General features: G+C 52.1%; 1 protein-coding gene across 1 annotated transcript; it reads right to left on the reverse strand.

Moving 5' to 3' along the window:
- Positions 1–3,917: 3,917 nt before the first annotated feature.
- On the reverse strand, positions 3,918–7,076 carry Map10 (microtubule associated protein 10). Its single transcript, XM_055617529.1, has one exon. It carries the CDS (start codon positions 6,937–6,939, stop codon positions 4,141–4,143), a length of 2,799 nt encoding a protein of 932 aa, XP_055473504.1. The 5' UTR covers positions 6,940–7,076; the 3' UTR covers positions 3,918–4,140.
- Between the last annotated feature and the right edge of the window lie 9,136 nt (positions 7,077–16,212).

Genomic DNA, 16,212 nt, shown 5'->3' on the forward strand with positions numbered 1-16,212 from the left:
TCTCAATCATTGGAAACATTCCATAGTAAAAGCCAGTTCTGGGCTCACGGGGTCCACGTCTGTGCTCTGTGGGCATTCCTTTACTCTGTTCCTTGAAATACACACAGCAGCCCTCAGCTTGACTGTGAGATACAAGCACATGCCGCTGTAGTGTCCCTACCCAATTGTGTCAACACTCACAGGGCACACAGGCAATGTCCGGAGCTTCCGTGTCCTGCACTCAAGGGAATTACTCCCCCATGTAACCATCAAAGTCAAGGCAGAGAGCAGTGCAGAGAAGAGCGTGTGACCACAAACTCACAAAATCCCAAACCGCGCTGTGCTTGTGACTTTCGAGGGCGCTTTGACCACAGAGGTGAGCAATCGCCTAGTGCCACAGTGTCATGGAGGTAGGAGCCACAGAAGCTGGCAAGCAATGCAGCTGGTGGCGGGTGGCATGAGCTGGCACCACAGGCAGGAGCGATCAATTGTGTGAGAGGCAGGATCATGGGCCATTTGCAATCTTGGGGTTCGCTCTGATACTGGGTTTTGGCCGACGGGCCTAACTCCCGGAGCAACCTCAGACCATTGCAGCGTGAGGGGCGGTCATTGTGTTTGTGCCCCACAGAGTGAATGTTCAGTCTGGTTACTTGTGTCCCCAGAACTTCTGCAAGACTAAACATGAGAGCTACAGCACGGCTGTAAAGCCACGTTTTGCAGGGAGCCATCATTTAAAAAGAAAAGAAAATCCTGGAGCTGGAGAGATGGCTCAGTGGTTAAGAGCGCCACTCCTCAAGAGTGGTTAAGAGCGGTTCCCGGGGTCAAACTCAGGTAGGCAGGTGTGTCAGCGACACTGTACCTGCTGGCCAGCTACCTCACCAACCCAACCATGACCTTCTTCCTGTTATTTTTGTTTCAGTGCTGGGAACCAAACCCAGGTTTCCCTGCCCATGGTAGGCAGATATTTTCCAAGGAACTACACCTCAAGGCCTTGGTACTTTCCTTAATATTCTGGGCCTCTCTGGGTTAATTTCTTAATGTCTATTTCTCCTGCTAGTTCTGTGGAATTTGAGGAAGGACTAAACCTTTTCCTCTACAATGTAAAAGCATAACATTTTTCTGAATTTTCTTTCCCCTACAGTGGACATGTATGTATGATAGACTTCCGTACTGTGTGAACAAGGACACAGGTCTCCCACAGAAGGCTTAGCACTGGAGCCCAGTGACTCCTCCTACAGTGTTTGTGCCTGGCGTGGGCAGGTCTGGAAGAAAGTCAGGCAGAGAGAACGTGTTGGTCCTTGACCAAGTAGCTTCTCATTAAAACATCTCCCAAGTCTTGGCTGGCCCACTGCCCTCCTGCATAGCTCTGTATCCTTTAACGCAAGTGAGACATAAAGCCTGAATGACTGCCCTTTGGGGCTAGACTCAGTTAACAGTAAAATACTGTTGATCTTGTTTGTACACTGCTTTGTTATGACATCTCTTCACCTTGCCAGTAACAATGTGGTAATTAAAAAGTCATTTTAAATTTCCAATCTTGACCGGTATGTTGGTTGCAGACGTCTAACCCCTAAGTCATGTAAAAGTGAGGGGGTGGCTCTCAACAGTGATCTATGGTAAGAATCCATGACGATGTTCTGAGGGAGCCGTCACCAACAGGTATGTGAACTGGGGGAGCCACGGTGCATCTGTCCAGACCTCTGTGAAAGCGTCTATATCAACAGTCCAAAAGGCTTCACCCTCATGGTTGCCTCCTGAGCTGCAAACACAGCAGTGACCACTTCTGTCACTGACTCCACTTCTCAAGCCTTGGCCCAGGGCTGAATATGCAGTTTGGTGACAAGCACGAGCCTGGCATGGCCAAGGCTCTGGGCACCCTATGTACCAAGTGTAGCACTGCTTGGACCCTGTCAGTCACCTCTGTCAGCAGCCATTTTTATCCAGCCATTACAAAAACACAGGACGGCCCTACCGTGAAACGACAGGGCCCCATGTGTGACCCTAGAACTGCATTTCATGTTTCAGTCACTTTAGTCATGTCAGATAAAGTCAGGTTTTATAAGTAACACCATCTGTGAAAGTATTAAAAAAGCAAGCCCAAAGCTTAGAGAATTAAAACACAAGGCCAAACCCGAGGACAGGGTGTAACACATGATGTTAAGTACATGATAACAGCATCTCCCTTAGGCTTGAGCTATGCGGCACACAGTCTGAGAGCCAGGCCTCCCTGGAGCAGCTCACAGGAGCTGAGCTAGCCCTCTCCACCCTGGTCATGGCTCAGCTCCTGTGCGTGCACCTTCCACACTGGGAGGTCTTTCCCTCAGTCTTCTCATCACAGAGGACTCAAACAACAAGCACGAATGCTTCTGTACTGGCTGTTCTTCTGCTGCTCTGATGAAATATCATTACTAAGATGATGAAAGGGGGTAGCGTTCACGGTGAACGAGGCATGGAAGCGGGCAGGGAAAGCATAGCTGTGGGAACAGGAAGCTAGCTCATCACATTTTTATCTGAGAGAAAGAGAGCAAGAGAGGATGAAAACCAGAGCACTGGGACAGAGCTGTAAGTCCTCACAGCCCCAAGGACCAAGTGTTCACACACACCAACCTGTGAGGAGCATTTTTCACACCATCTTTGATGATCCTTCTAATAGGTATTTTTGTCTCATCCATGAAAAAAACTGTCATTAAACAATTTGCACAGTTCATGTCTGAGTACCAGGCTATGCCTTACAAAACCAAAATACAGCACGCATTTCATATTTTCAGACAAAGAAAAATCACTCCTCAGCCAGAAGTCCTTTTACATTTGCAGACTTAGCTTCTTACCCGAATAATTGTTTCCAGTACTTTACAATATTCGGAGGCCATGAACATTTACTGGCGCTCTCGAATTGCCCATTGTTGTGCTGCTATCTCCCACACCTTGACTACGACCTTGGAGTTTGAGTCTCCCTACAATCTGGAACTTCCCTTGTGCAACAAATTTCCTTTACACTAATGTGAACATAGCATCGAGATGACATTCTCCCCTCCAGGAACGCCAGGCTCACTCCTATCCTCACTCTTTTATTCATAATGACGCCTGAAAGAGAATGTCCTCTTCTCGGTGTCACTGCATTTACCTGCTAGCACAGTCACTTGGAACGTGGCCACACAGTTATGTAATTGTTCATAAAGAAAGGAAAATCGGGGCTCTGCCTCACAGGTCTCACGTTAGCTACAACAAAATGTTTAAAAGTTACAGTACAACACAGATGCAGGAAAATGCCTACAGATACTAGAACAGGGGATGAAGTCTAAAGTCAATGAAGAGTTACGCAACTGATGACTGGGCTCTGTGAAACCAGTCTTCCCACATTTAAAATAAACACCGAGCAACCTGAAAAGACAAGCGTTCAGTAAACACAAGGAAGTGTGCAATCACAAAACTCTCCTACTCATGCAAGCTTGTGGAATATGAAGCCTCACTCTTTTCTCCATGAACACCTGAGAATGCTTGACGGGTGTTTAGACTCAGCAAAAGGAAATCATCACCCAAACCTGTCTCCACGAGGGAGTTTCCACCCTTCTCATTAGTATCAGTGCTACAGCCTACACTAGGCATTTCAAATACCAAGGCATTCATTCAGCAGCTTCCTAAGAACTCAGGTAATATCGGTGTGTGCAAGACAGGCTCTCTCATCAAAGAACATAAGCTCAAGTAAGTGTTAACCAAGTAAGAGAAGAGACTGAAAAATAAAGGAACAAAATGTCATGAGGGTGTGTAAATTCTCAGCAGCAGGGGTAGATCACAAACACACTGCTCCTCTCCAGCTCCAGCACGCCTGTTAGAAAACTGACTCTCGTTACACACTGGTGCTAAACTTAGTAACAAGCCCTATTTACAGTGGTGCAAGAAACGACAACTTTCAAATAATCTTCACTTCAAGACAGATCCGTTTGGAGATTATACAGACAAACTTTAATCTTAAGCATCTTACAAAGCAATAATTCCTAAGCATAACAGCGACTTCAGAGTAGCATCAGCCTGAAGGGTAAGGTGCTAAACAACAACAAACTATTTACACTTCTTAAAAGAACTACCACACACGTACTCAGGTTATCTCTGCAGGACTGGCACTCATCAGCTATACAGCTAGTTTCCGAAAGCAGCATACTTTCACACTGTGTACCCGGGAAGCTTATTTATTACTAATTCACAGATATCTCGGCACTGTTTGGAGATACGTAGTAAGCCAAGGCTATCTTCGTCTTCTTGGAGGTCAGATGACACATGGTTGTCTACAGCCCTGAGCTCTAGCTCAGACAAATGTGATGGCTCATAAGAACTCACTTGAGATGTCCTTGGTGACTGGCTTTTCTCAGATGACTTGTGACTGGCCCCTGCTTTAAGTTTTGTGGAGCTGTCCTGACATCTCCTCATGACCTTTGAACTACCTGTACTCACAGGATTTGCCCTGTCTTCCTTCTCACTTGTCCATTGTGATAAAAAGTCACTTGTGGATAGACTGGTTACGTCCTCTAGGCTATCATAAGTCTTCAATACCCGAGAGCTCTTGCGTGAACACACGGGGGAGCCAGCGGAAAAGGCGGGGGTGAGCACAGAACCCGCGTCACTGCTGTTTTTCCGTGTGGACAGCCCAGCCTCGCCTGGCTGGCTTGCCTGTGAACCATGCCCTGCCTTTTCTGCCCCTGTGGTACTGGCGTTTTCACTGGTGCAGAAGTCTTCCGAATAGCAAAGGCTGCTGCACTCATGCTGGGACTGTAGCTCTGAGACGCTCTCACAGGAACTCTGCCTACTGGGTGGTTGGTCTCCACCTGTATCGGCAGGCACGATGTCTTCCACTCTGACCTGCCCACCATCTCTCCCCTCATCTGCATTCCTGTCAACAGTAGGATCCTGCTGGGAAAGCCCTGGGCCTTGGACTTTCATTGATTTTCCTCCCAAAATATTTGAGTGAGGAAATCTTTCTGGAATAATGGGGCCTGCAGAGCTCATAGGTGCTTCCGGCAAAGCATCCTTGGGTCTGTTTTCCCTCCCATCAACGGTTTCTTTCTTCACAGCATGGCTTCCTTTTGTTTCTTTAGTTGTACTTGACTCATCAAAGCCAGTGCTGACTTGCACTGAAGTATCACTGCCTTCGGCAAGGGACCCATTTGAGAGTGAAGACTCGTTCATCAGGGGCTGAGGTGGCACCCCGCCATGTGCCGCCAAGCCTGAGCCTTTTTTCTCTTTCCATGACCGGACTCGGAACTTTGGGCCCACAGCCTGTTTCTGGGACTTTCTATACTGTTCCCTCTTTTCATGTATGGCCAGCATGTTGGGGTTTGTCTGCTTTAGACGCAGCCTCAGTGAGTTTGTTAAGCCATAGAGCAGCTTCCCCTTGGGAGGCCGTGGTGGGCTGCCACTGGTCTTCTCTGAACGTTTACCTTTAGGATTCTTCCTAGACTGAACACTCGAAGGCTTTTCACTTTCTCGCCCGGAAAGCTTGCTGCTCTTTGATTCTGACCGACATGAGGACTTGGTGGGAGGTTCTGGGCCCTGGTGTTGCTCACCTCTGTACAACCAGGCTAGGTGGGGATGAACCTGAGAGGGTTCTGACATGGGCTGGTTGCACAGCAAGGACAGCTCGATCAATAAAGCGTTCAACAGCGGCAGGTGTCTCATTGCGTTGGCTGCACTTTGCTCATCCTGTGGGGGACAGGCCGACTTGTTAGCTGCTTCGGAACGCCGCGTCCGCGGAGGACTTAGAGGCACCGAGGGCTTCTCCCACACCGCAGATCGCACGGGACCTGCGGGAGGACCTATCGGCTCTGCTTCGGGAAAAACGGCATCCAGACCCTCGGGTCCGTTTTTCTCAGGCTCGATAGTGATCTCAACCCTGGCAGAAGGAGTCTTTTCCTGAGTCAGGTGAGTGTAATACAGAGGAGGGGGGCAAAAGGTGTTGGTTTCAAAGTCCAGCTCTGTGGCCTCCGGGCTGAGGGGACTGGCAGACCTCTCACTGGGCGCAGGGGAGCAAGACAAGCAAGATATGTCCCCAGAGCTGGCCAAGCTGTGTAAGATGGCTTCTTCCCAGACCTTCTGCTCGGCCAAGGGGACCCAGTCCTCTGCACACCAGCAGCTGGTGTCCTCGGCGAGTGGCTCCGGGGCCTCCAAGTGGCATCCGTCTGCGGCACGCTGCAGGCTCGTGGCCGAGGAGGCTCGGGTGCCCAGCTTCGGGCTCTCGCGAGTTCGCGGCTCCGACCCCTGCAGGACGTCCCCAGGGCTCAGCGGGCCTCCAGGCCCCGGAGGGAAGCGTCCCAGGTCGGTCAGGCGGTAGAAGAGCGCCAACTCCCCGACGCGCTCCGCCGCTGGGCCGCGCAGGGTGAAGACGGCCCGCTGGCCCGGGCAGGCCTCCAGGAGGACGTCACACGCCCCGAGCGGGCGCGGCGCGCAGCCCGGGTCCCCGGGCAGCTGCAGCACCGCAGCGCGCAGGCGCGGGCGCCGCAGGCCGGCGGGGCGCAGGCGCAGTAGGCAGGCCTTGCCGCGCCCGAAGCTGATGGCGCCGCTCCGGGGCTCGGGGCTGGCCGCGGGCGGTGGGAGGACGAGCAGCGGCGGGAAGTCCAGCAGGCGGAACGCCACGGCGGGGCCCGCGGCGCACGGCCACGGCCCCGTCTCCAGCCGCACCCAGTCCACCAGCAGCTCCAGCGAGAAGAGCCGCCCGGCCGCCTCGGCCGCCATCGCCGTTGCCCTGGGCGACGCCGCCAGCCCGGCCCGCCGGCCGGAAGCCGCGGCGAGAGTCGCGCAGACGGCGGCCGATGGCGGCGCTCTCGCGAGATTTGGTTTTGTTTCCCTACCTAACCCTAGTCGCCTGCTTTTGTTGGAGCGGCTACGTGGTGCTGAGCGATTCGGCGAGCCGAGACTGTTCTTTGCAGATCCGCGTCTGTATGTCTTTCCATCCGTCCGTCCCTCCATCATCTATCACCATCTGTCATCTAGCTATACTTGATATTATCTACATCTGTCTGAATATTTTATGTTATCCCTGTCCCTGCAGATCCCACTTCATTAAGAAATCAAAAAGTGGAAATAAACAGGGTGTTCAGCCCATTTCAGGCGCAGCCTGCTGCCCAGTGTCCAAGAGTACCTATCGGAAGCAGTGCTGTGGCCTCGTCACTGCCCGCCCCCCCTCGGGTAGCAGGCCATCAGTAGCAGGCCACACTGCCCCCACTGGACGTCCAGCTTCTCAAAGCCCCCTTCCCAGCAGGTTTGACTCAGCTTCTACCCTGATGACTTTGCGTCGGGTGTAGTAAAACTGTCAGTGACACTGATGAGAGTCCTCTCCTCCCCCGACATCTGACCACCCTGCTTTGTCTTCAGAAAGGCTGTTTTGTCAGTTTACCCAGAATGCAGCATGGGTGGAAACCCACTCACGGCAGGCCTGACTGGAATACGAGGGACTAACAAGGGGACCAGGGGAGAGGAGTCATGAAGTATCTTAAGGCGCCGAAAATTGGGGTAGGGGCTGGGCTGTAGAGTGCTTGTTTCACTGACAGGAAACCTGTGTGCAGTCCTCCCTCTCACCGCTGTGAGACGGGAGGACACGGTATAAATGACTGGGACTAGTGGTTAGTGGAAGTAGCATTGGCCATTGGAGACTGTTGTGTGCAGGCTGCACACTGAGGAAGTTAGTGCCAGCCTGCCTGGTGATTTTGCATCTCAGGAAGTCCACAAGCTCCAGGCTCACCAACGCCCAACCTGTGCCTCACATAGGAGATGCAGATCCCGAGTCTCTCTTCCTGCTTACCTGGTGTGAGTCAGAACCCACAAAGACACACGTCAGCCCCTATTGTGGATGATTCTGAGGGAGACGGCCCTGCGCTCATCACCCTCGGGTCACTGCCAGTGACCAGATGCTGCTGAGGGGAGCTTGTAAGCAGGATGGCATCGCAGTCACATGGATGGACTAGAAAAACACCCACGAAGTGACACGGTCATGGCTCCCTCAGCTGTACTCTCCAGGGGGAGGGGAGCAGGTGACCATCAGCTGTGAAGCATCTCTGTCCACAGGCACCGGGCCTGCCGGGATACGCCTGGTCCTCCTGGCACCACCAGTTCATACAGCAGCAACACAAGCTAGTTCTTCCCATCTTTAGAAAGACAGCTGAGTGTAGAGGCCTAGCAGTTCAGCGCACAGGGACCCCTGATCACTCAGGAACCCAAGAGGCAAATGCAGGGCATGGTTTGTTCCACCAGAAATTTGGCCTGATGTTTGCTTGTCTTGAGGTAGCAGGGTCCCCTGTGGCACCCAGGTTTGACTGCTCAGCCCACCCATCTCGGCCTCCAGTGCTAGGACAAGCCGTGTACCCAGCTTGTCCCTATACCCAGGCGGGATATATTTACAAACTGTGTGCCCCTCAACCCTGTTGCAGGTGGTGCTGGGCACCAGAGCTTGTAGTACATGGGGCCAGGCTCACCGGGAGGTTCATCTTAGCCAGAGTCTGTGAAGAAGCATGTGAAAGTTCATGGTGCAGCTTTCTCTATTATTAGTGTGGGGGGGGGGGTGGGGGGGGGTTAATGACTTGCATGTCAGTGTGTACTGACCAACTGTTCACGGCACATGTCTGGAGGCCTGAGGACAACTGCTGCGGTCTTCTATGTTGCTGAGGTGAGGTCCTCTCTCGTTGGTGCCACATGCTCCAGACTAGTTGGGCTGCAGGGTTCCGGGGCTCTCCTGCCTCCGCTTCCATCTCACAGACAGACAGATGTGCACCGGCCGCCTGTCTGTCCGAACCGTCCTGCTCGGTCACCCAGGGGTTATTTTCTGTACTTGTGTGACTGCTTGAATATTTGCATAAGACAATAGTGTTTGTTTTAGGGGTTTCCTGTCAACCACGAATGACCGAGCATCACATATCGGAGGGAAGTGACACCAGAACCTACCGTGGCCTTCCATGTTTATAATGGTGTGTTATTTGTGTGTTTTTATGCATGTATTCATGTGTGTGTGCCTGTGGGTAGTTCATGTGGAAAACGATCCTCACTTAGTAATGTATTAGAGACTAGTGCAAGCAAAGGAAAAAGGGACACCAATGCAGAGAAAAAGGAAAGACAGATGTGTTCATTTAACAAGAAACAGTAGTTTACTGTTATTTTTCAGAGTTTATGTTTCTGAGTGTATGTATGTCTGTTCAAGAACTATATGCCTGGTACCCACAGAGATCAGAGGACATCTGATTTCCTTGACTAGGGGTCGTGAGTCCCAAAAATCAAGCCCCGGGATATCTGCTTATCTTCTGAGCCTTCTCTCCAGCTCCTGTAGCCCTGGTGTGGAGAAATTCCTGCTCCTGTTCTCATGAGAGGTACTAGCCAAATGGAGCATGCCCTCTCAGGTGCCTCAGGCAGGGTCGTCTCCTGATGACTCTGCACTGCCACATACCCCAGACTACCTTAAGAGCAAAGCCTTAATTAGTGAATATTTGGAGGCCTGAGACCACCCTTTTTCTCAGTCAAACAGCAGAGGCAGGCACAAACCTTCCCAGCTCTCAGTGTGAGGCAAGCTAGGGGAGAAAGTGCCTCCTGCTGATCTGGATTCTGATTGGCTGAAAGCACACCCCACACTCAAAATGGACCCTAGCTGTCATTCTTGGGAGTCTGGGATGCACGAGGCTGTTGGCCTCTGGATGAAGGACAGAGCGACTCTGAGATCAGAGGGCCCCTTTCAGGAACAGCTAGAGCACATCAGGGCGAGGCCTGGATCTCACTTGGAGAGATGGAAGTGAGTTTTCCATGGGGTGTTGGTTAGTTGGCTCTTTTAAAATGAGTTTGCCCGTGGGAAACTGGGGAGTTCCACAGCTTATGACAATACCAAAGTGTTAGAGCTTTTTGGTTAAGCTGCCGTGCTGAGCATGGCAGATGTCTGAAGCCAGAAGAGTCTGGGGAGACACAAGCCTGGCGGCAGGGAGGGCAGGTCCAGGCCTGGCAGGTGCTTCCCCGGGTGGTCAGTGAGCTCATGGTGGTCGGGTAGCTGAGCCCCGGGAGGAGGGGTGAAAGGGAGAAGGGGAAGAAGAAGGGAGGGGGGAGGAAGGGAGGAAGGAGGAGGGGAAGAAAGGCAAAAGGGAAGAGGGGAGGAGGGATGGAGGAGAGGAAGGAAGGAGGAGCCCTCCCTTTCCCAGGATAAATGATGGAGAGCTGATGGTGTCATGCAGCACCTTCATTTCATGTGAAATCCAAGGATTTATAAACTTTGGGGTTTTGAGCGTGACCATTTGACTGACAGGGATAGAGGTGCTAGGAATACTTGATTTACATGCAGTGGTCCAGTGCCTCATTTACATGCAGTAACGGGGTCCTATCACAAGGAGGAGACATGGTACTTAATTATCCTATGGGTGGAGGAAAATCTCCAAGTACAGTTAAAGGTCATCGGTTGAAAGCTGGACACCCAGACATCATATTAGCATAGGGTGCGTATCCCCAGGAATCCCCAGGTGTTTGCTCAACAGGTTTCTTATCAGGAAAGACTGGGTCCTGTAATCTTCCTGGAGGGCCACGGGAGCCTCCGTAGAGGTTTTTAGGTTTCAGGAGGGGCCCCTGCTGAGAAAGGGAGTCAAGCATAATAGACCGAGCTCAGCTGACTATCAGCAATCAACACAAATCTAAAACCAACTACCAGCCCTGGGACTGAGAAATAGCTGGTGACTTCCTTCAGGGCGCAGAGTCCCGCACACAGTGATATCTCTTACCTTAGAGGGAAGCCTGGCATGCCAGCCCTCTCCTTCTGCTCCATTTTGAGCCATCCTCTCAGCAAATGGAAGGTCCTTTTTCTGCGGCAGCTGTGAGGGCCTGGTCCATCCAATCCTGCTGACGGTCCCAGGTCCCAGGTAGCCACCTCACACAGGGTGTTTTTAAGTGGGTCACCTATAAATAGCAGGCGGGCTATTTATAGACCTGAGAGGCCAGGCGTATCTGCCATTCCTGCCTTACTCCTTCCTCTGGAGGTTCTGTGTAAATATAGCAGCAGGAGCCCCATCCCCACCCTCCCCCGATGCACAGGCAGCTCTTTGATTTACTTCCCAAACTTCCCTCCAACTATTTCAGGCTGATAGCTGCAATTTGCATTTAAAAGTTTATCTTCCTTTAAAAGTCTGCGAGTGTACGGAGACTTACCCAGCTGGAACCTCAAAAGGAATTTGGCTCCGGTGTCCCAGGCTTTACACACAGCAAAAAGTAAATGCTCAGCACACAAAGGTTTTAAATAACAATCTCGTGAAATCCCAGGCCTCAGAGCTGGCCAGCTTTCCTGCCTCTGTCTACCCTGGGCCGGTCCTTGTTCCCACTGGCTTCCTGCAGGAGGGAGTTGTTGCTCTAGGACCCTTCTCCTAGCGTGCCTTTCCCCACCTCCGCAGATCTCACAGCTCTCACTGTTCAAGTCTAACCCTGAGAGTGACCTTTCCTCCTCCCGGTACTTGACTCCGTGCAAAGGCTGGTCCGTCTTGCTCTTACCAGCTTGCCCAGGTTCTCTGGAGCCCCTTAGTGTACTGGCCTTCTTTCCTTCCACCGCTCCTCCCTCCCCTTTTCATTAAGTGTCTGTGCAGGCCCATGTGTGTACAGGTGCACAAGCACGTGTGTCCGTGTGGAGAGCAGAGGGCGAGCCCAGCCTCACCCGAATGAGCGCTGTCATCCTCCTTGGAGGCCAGTCTCACTGGCCAGCGGCTCAGCAGATAGCTGGATGGGTAGGCTGCTGAGCCTCAGCCTTCTGCCCAGCACAGGATGCCAGCACGTGCCAGCACGCCTGGCACTGTTGACATGGATTCAGGTCCCCGTGATTGCAGGGCAAGTGCTTTCACCGACGAAGTCACCTCTTACGGGCACACTCACACACTCACACACACACACAGGCACAGAGTCTCGCTGGACAGCACAGGCTTGCTTGTGAGCAGAGTCCTGCCTCCAGCTCCGGGGTGTTGGGATCACAGGCCCTGCCACGCCCAGCTCGTCTGTCCGTTGGTTTTTGCCCGTCCACAGCAGTGGCTCACCGACTTGTTTCTCTACATGGTGTTCATCTGTGTTTAGTGAACTAAGCGCAGAACAGAGCCTTCTGTGGGCCTCACTGAGGAAAGGCCAGACACCATCCCAAGCTACACACTTAAAGCGCGTAGAAGGAAGCAGCCATGCCCTTCAATCTGAGAGTTTGGGGGCAGAACTGGGTTTCATGGAGACCCATCGCACTTTCAGGCATGCGTGTGTCCTTTCAAAGAGGCGCAGCTGACTTCAGTTAACCTTCGGTTTTGCAGTTGTTCTGACTGGATCCAGGGCCCAGGCAGTAAGGATTACAGCAAACAGGGTAAACCCTATCTCCTCCACAAGCATGCTTCTCCACAGGGTTTGTTTTCCATCAGACAGTGAGCAGCCCTGGCCTTGCCTGTAACAGAGCCGGGGCATCAGGAAGCTCTGCAGCCTTTAAGTTACGGTGTTAGTGGCCGCCCCTGGTAGGGGCTGCATTCACCTGACTAGAGCGCACACCGATCGCTCTGGTCCATGACCCAGGTTTTCCCTGCACCTAAATCCTAGGTCCTGGTTTTGTTTCCCCCCATCTGTATCGCTGGCACACTGGGCAGCGCCGAAGCAACCAAAGAGAAGAGAACAGCCCAGGGTGCCCAGGGAGCCCAGGGGTGCCCAGGGAGCATGCTCCCCAGGCCTCACAAGGAGGCACTCATGCCTCCCACCAGCAACCACTGACAGGGTGTGGAGAAGCTGGCGCGCTGGTGAACCTCAGCTGGAGGTGTGAGCTGGGAAGGGCACACTGTCCTTCAGAGCCCATACCTGATGCACCGAGGTCCAGGGGAGTGGCGTCAGGGCTTAAAAGGGAATTAGAGTATAAGATTGGGGTAGTGGCCTAATCCAACAGGGCTGGCTTCAAAGGATACAAGAGAGTCCATTAAAGATGAGGCCCAGAGATAATGGCTGCTCCACCCTGGCTATGCTGGCAGATCCCCACTAACCGTGCTCCTCACCTACCCTCCTCTCCTGTGCTCCTAACTCACCCTACCCCACTAACTGCTCCTCATCACCCTCCCCTCATGTTCCTCACCCTTCCCACAGTGCTCCTCCCCCTCCCCCACCCTGCTCCTCATTCACTCCCCACTCACCCTCCCCACTGTGCTCCTACTTCTGCTCCTCTGCCTCTTTTCTGTACCTTTAAGACACTCACAGCTCATTTTAGCCACTTTTAAGACAGTTTTAGGTAACCATTAATATTTGATTTCTTTATGAATGAATGTTCTTCCTCTCCCAAACCAAAACATCTGTAAGGGATTACAGACACCTCTTCTGTAAGATGAGGCTGATGTGGTTCATGCTCTCATGTCCTCCCTCACCTGGAAGTCCTAGTGCTCGTGAATACTTCTGCAGAGATGGTTTTGGTTTGTGTGTGTGTGTGTGTGTGTGTGTGTGTGTGTGTGTGTGTGTTTAATTATTATTTCCTGATTTTCCCCAGGGAAAATTGTATGACCTACCTTTAAACACCTTTTCCCCCAATACGGTATATGTTCTTACAGAAAAGTTTACTATAACTTTGAATTGTGACTTAGGTCTTCGGTTCCTCACTGTTTTTTGTTGTTGTTATTTTTTTTCCAGATGCCATCTGATTGGCTTCATAAACTGTATAACGCACCAATCAGGAGCTTGGAAGGCTGAGTTACGGATGACGAGGAACTGTTGTCGTCTCCATTCTTAGGCTTTCTCTTTGTCTCATTGGTACTTTATTTTTACACACAGACTCACTATGATTCCAGGCTACATGTGCACTGGAGATCCTCCGACCTCAGCCTTGAAAACTCGGGATGATGGTTCTGTTCCTTCACACTCAGCTTGCCTCCTTGCTTCTGTCACAGCTAATGAGCACCACGCTGGGGCAGAGCCACGAGATCAGGCTCTCCAAGTTGCTCCTTTGAAGTCCCAAGGTTCCTGCAGGCCTCACACCCTGAACTGCTCACACTTCAGAATTATTCTTCTTAGATTCCCTGTGTTGTTTTGGTTGTGTGTGTGTGTGTGTGTGTGTGTGTGTGTGTGTTTATGTTCATTTATTCCTGATTTCTGACCCAGGCAGTGTGACTGTGTGGACAGGAGGTCAAGTCTCCGCACTATGATTCCAGGGTGGCCTCAACACAGCAGAGGTGGTCCTGGCAAGATGCCACTGGAGGGTTTCAGCACACGAAGGAAAATGAACGGTCACATCCCACGCGCAGGCAGCCCTCACTCACACAGGGTAGGCTAGCGCTCTCCAAGGACTGTGTTCCCCAGAGTCCTTGAAGGCAAGTTTCGGTTCCCGTGTTCAGGGCTCTGGGCCCAGCAGGGACATCTTGTTTGCATTGGTCAGAGAACCAAAACTTCCTTGGAGCTTTTTCTTTGTGTTAAGTACAATTGCAGGTGAGTGTTCTGCCATTTTAGCCCAGGACACACAACTCCTGAGAGACAGCTGTTTGGCAGAACTATGGAAAGAGGCTCAGGTGCAGGTTCTGCCTGGGGCAGGGCTGGCTTCCAGTCCTCCAGGGCCCACCCTGGCCATAGTGACTCGCTGGACCATCTTACTTCACAGAGATCACAGGAAAAGCAGCTGCCAGTGGGCGGGAAAGACTTCAGTTCCCTGGGCATCTGTGGACTGAGAAACTCAGGGACTAACATTACAGCAGTTAGGATGATGTGTGTCTCCACCAGCCCCGTTAAATAGGAAATAGCTAGATACTCACCGAATTAATGAGCAAACAGAGGATCCATCCTGAAAAGTCTCCAACACACCACTCTATGGTCTTCAGTATCAGAAGAGACATCTTCAGTGCTGTCTTCATACTGGTGCTCTCCCCAAATCTAGTTAGAAAACTTCTGGGCGCCTTGGGAGGCTGACTTAATATGTGTGTATGTGTGTATTTATGTATATGTATGTATGTATGTATATGTATGTGTATATACACACATATATATCGTTACTGTGTGTGCGCAGGGGCATGCATTCCATAGCACCCCGAAGTCAGAGGCTGACTGTGAGCGTGGTTTCTGGAGATGGCACTCAGCTGGTCAGGCTTGCATGCCGAGCACCTCTACCCTCTGAGGCGTCTGGCTGCCTTGACTCCTTTTCAGGTTTTGCACGGGGTGTCCAGTGAGTGCGCCTGTCAGCTCCAGGCCCCCACTGACACCCAAGGAAAGTGGTGCTGAGCTCCACCGTGGAGACACAGAGGCAGGCTGTTGGCCTGTGTTGGGTTCAGCATGGAAGCTGAGAAAACTCGCTGCAGACAAAGAGACTTCAAGTGCGAGCTTTGCTTCCTGTGCACGCAGGGAGGCGGCCAGGTCAGGATCTGAGCCACCCCCCAAGGGGACATTTTTAAAGACTAGGACACAAGCGAGGGGAGCAGGTGGGCTGTTGCACTGGCCACTTTGCATCATGTTTGGCCTAGGAGGTGAGCAAGGGCACTAACGTGGTGGCTGGGCCTTCTCTGGTCACCTGGCTTCTGGGTCCCTGAGTCAGCTGTTGGCAGTCAGGTTCCCTCCTGGACTCTGGCCGGGAATTTCAGATAAGGGAGCAAAGGGGTGGGCAAGCTGCGCGTAGTTAATTAAGCCAGGACAGGCGCCACATTTACGGCCCATGAGCCTAGCTTAGCGGGATTACAGCAACTTCCCTTGCTATATCTTGTACTGGTTAACAAACATGAAGTGTCTGAAGAACACAAGACAGGAGCTGGGTTCTGGGGCCTGGGCTCATGGGCTCAGTTTTGACCCTGCCAGCAAGATGAAACCTGTTTCTGAGATGGCTGTGCCCAGGAAACTAATGGGGCTCTCCAGGCAAAGCGGAGAGGAGCCATGTGGGTGGATGGGAGAGATCGCTGCTGAGAACTGGAGGGTCCTTTCCCCCAGGACCATGCTCGGAAACTCTCCGGATGCTGTGGTTGGCACACACTGGCAGCTGTGATCTTACTTGGAGTTACAGTGTCTGCCAGGGGCAGCGTCCCCGGGCAGCTGCGTCAGTACCAGATGGAAGCCGAGGGGGGCACAGAGGTTCAAGTCCTATTTCCAGCTTTCCTTCATCCCAAACCCCAGGAGGAGGGACTGTGGTCTGTATTTACAAGACCTCACCAGGATTCCAGTCCTAAGGGATTTGGACAGACACTCATCACTGGCTGCAAAGCCCGAGTCTACATCCAGTTCCCCACCTCACTAATGCGGTATCTTTCTGTGTTCCCATTTTTTCACCTACAG

This window comes from Psammomys obesus, unplaced genomic scaffold (genome assembly GCF_907164565.1).
Source record: "Psammomys obesus unplaced genomic scaffold, mPsaObe1.curated_primary_1811, whole genome shotgun sequence".
Taxonomy (NCBI): Eukaryota; Metazoa; Chordata; class Mammalia; order Rodentia; family Muridae; genus Psammomys; species Psammomys obesus.

Excerpts from the sequence above, each read along its gene's own strand:
- Map10 (XM_055617529.1), bottom strand. The coding sequence starts at position 6,939 with ATGATGGAGGGACGGACGGATGGAAAGACATACAGACGCGGATCTGCA.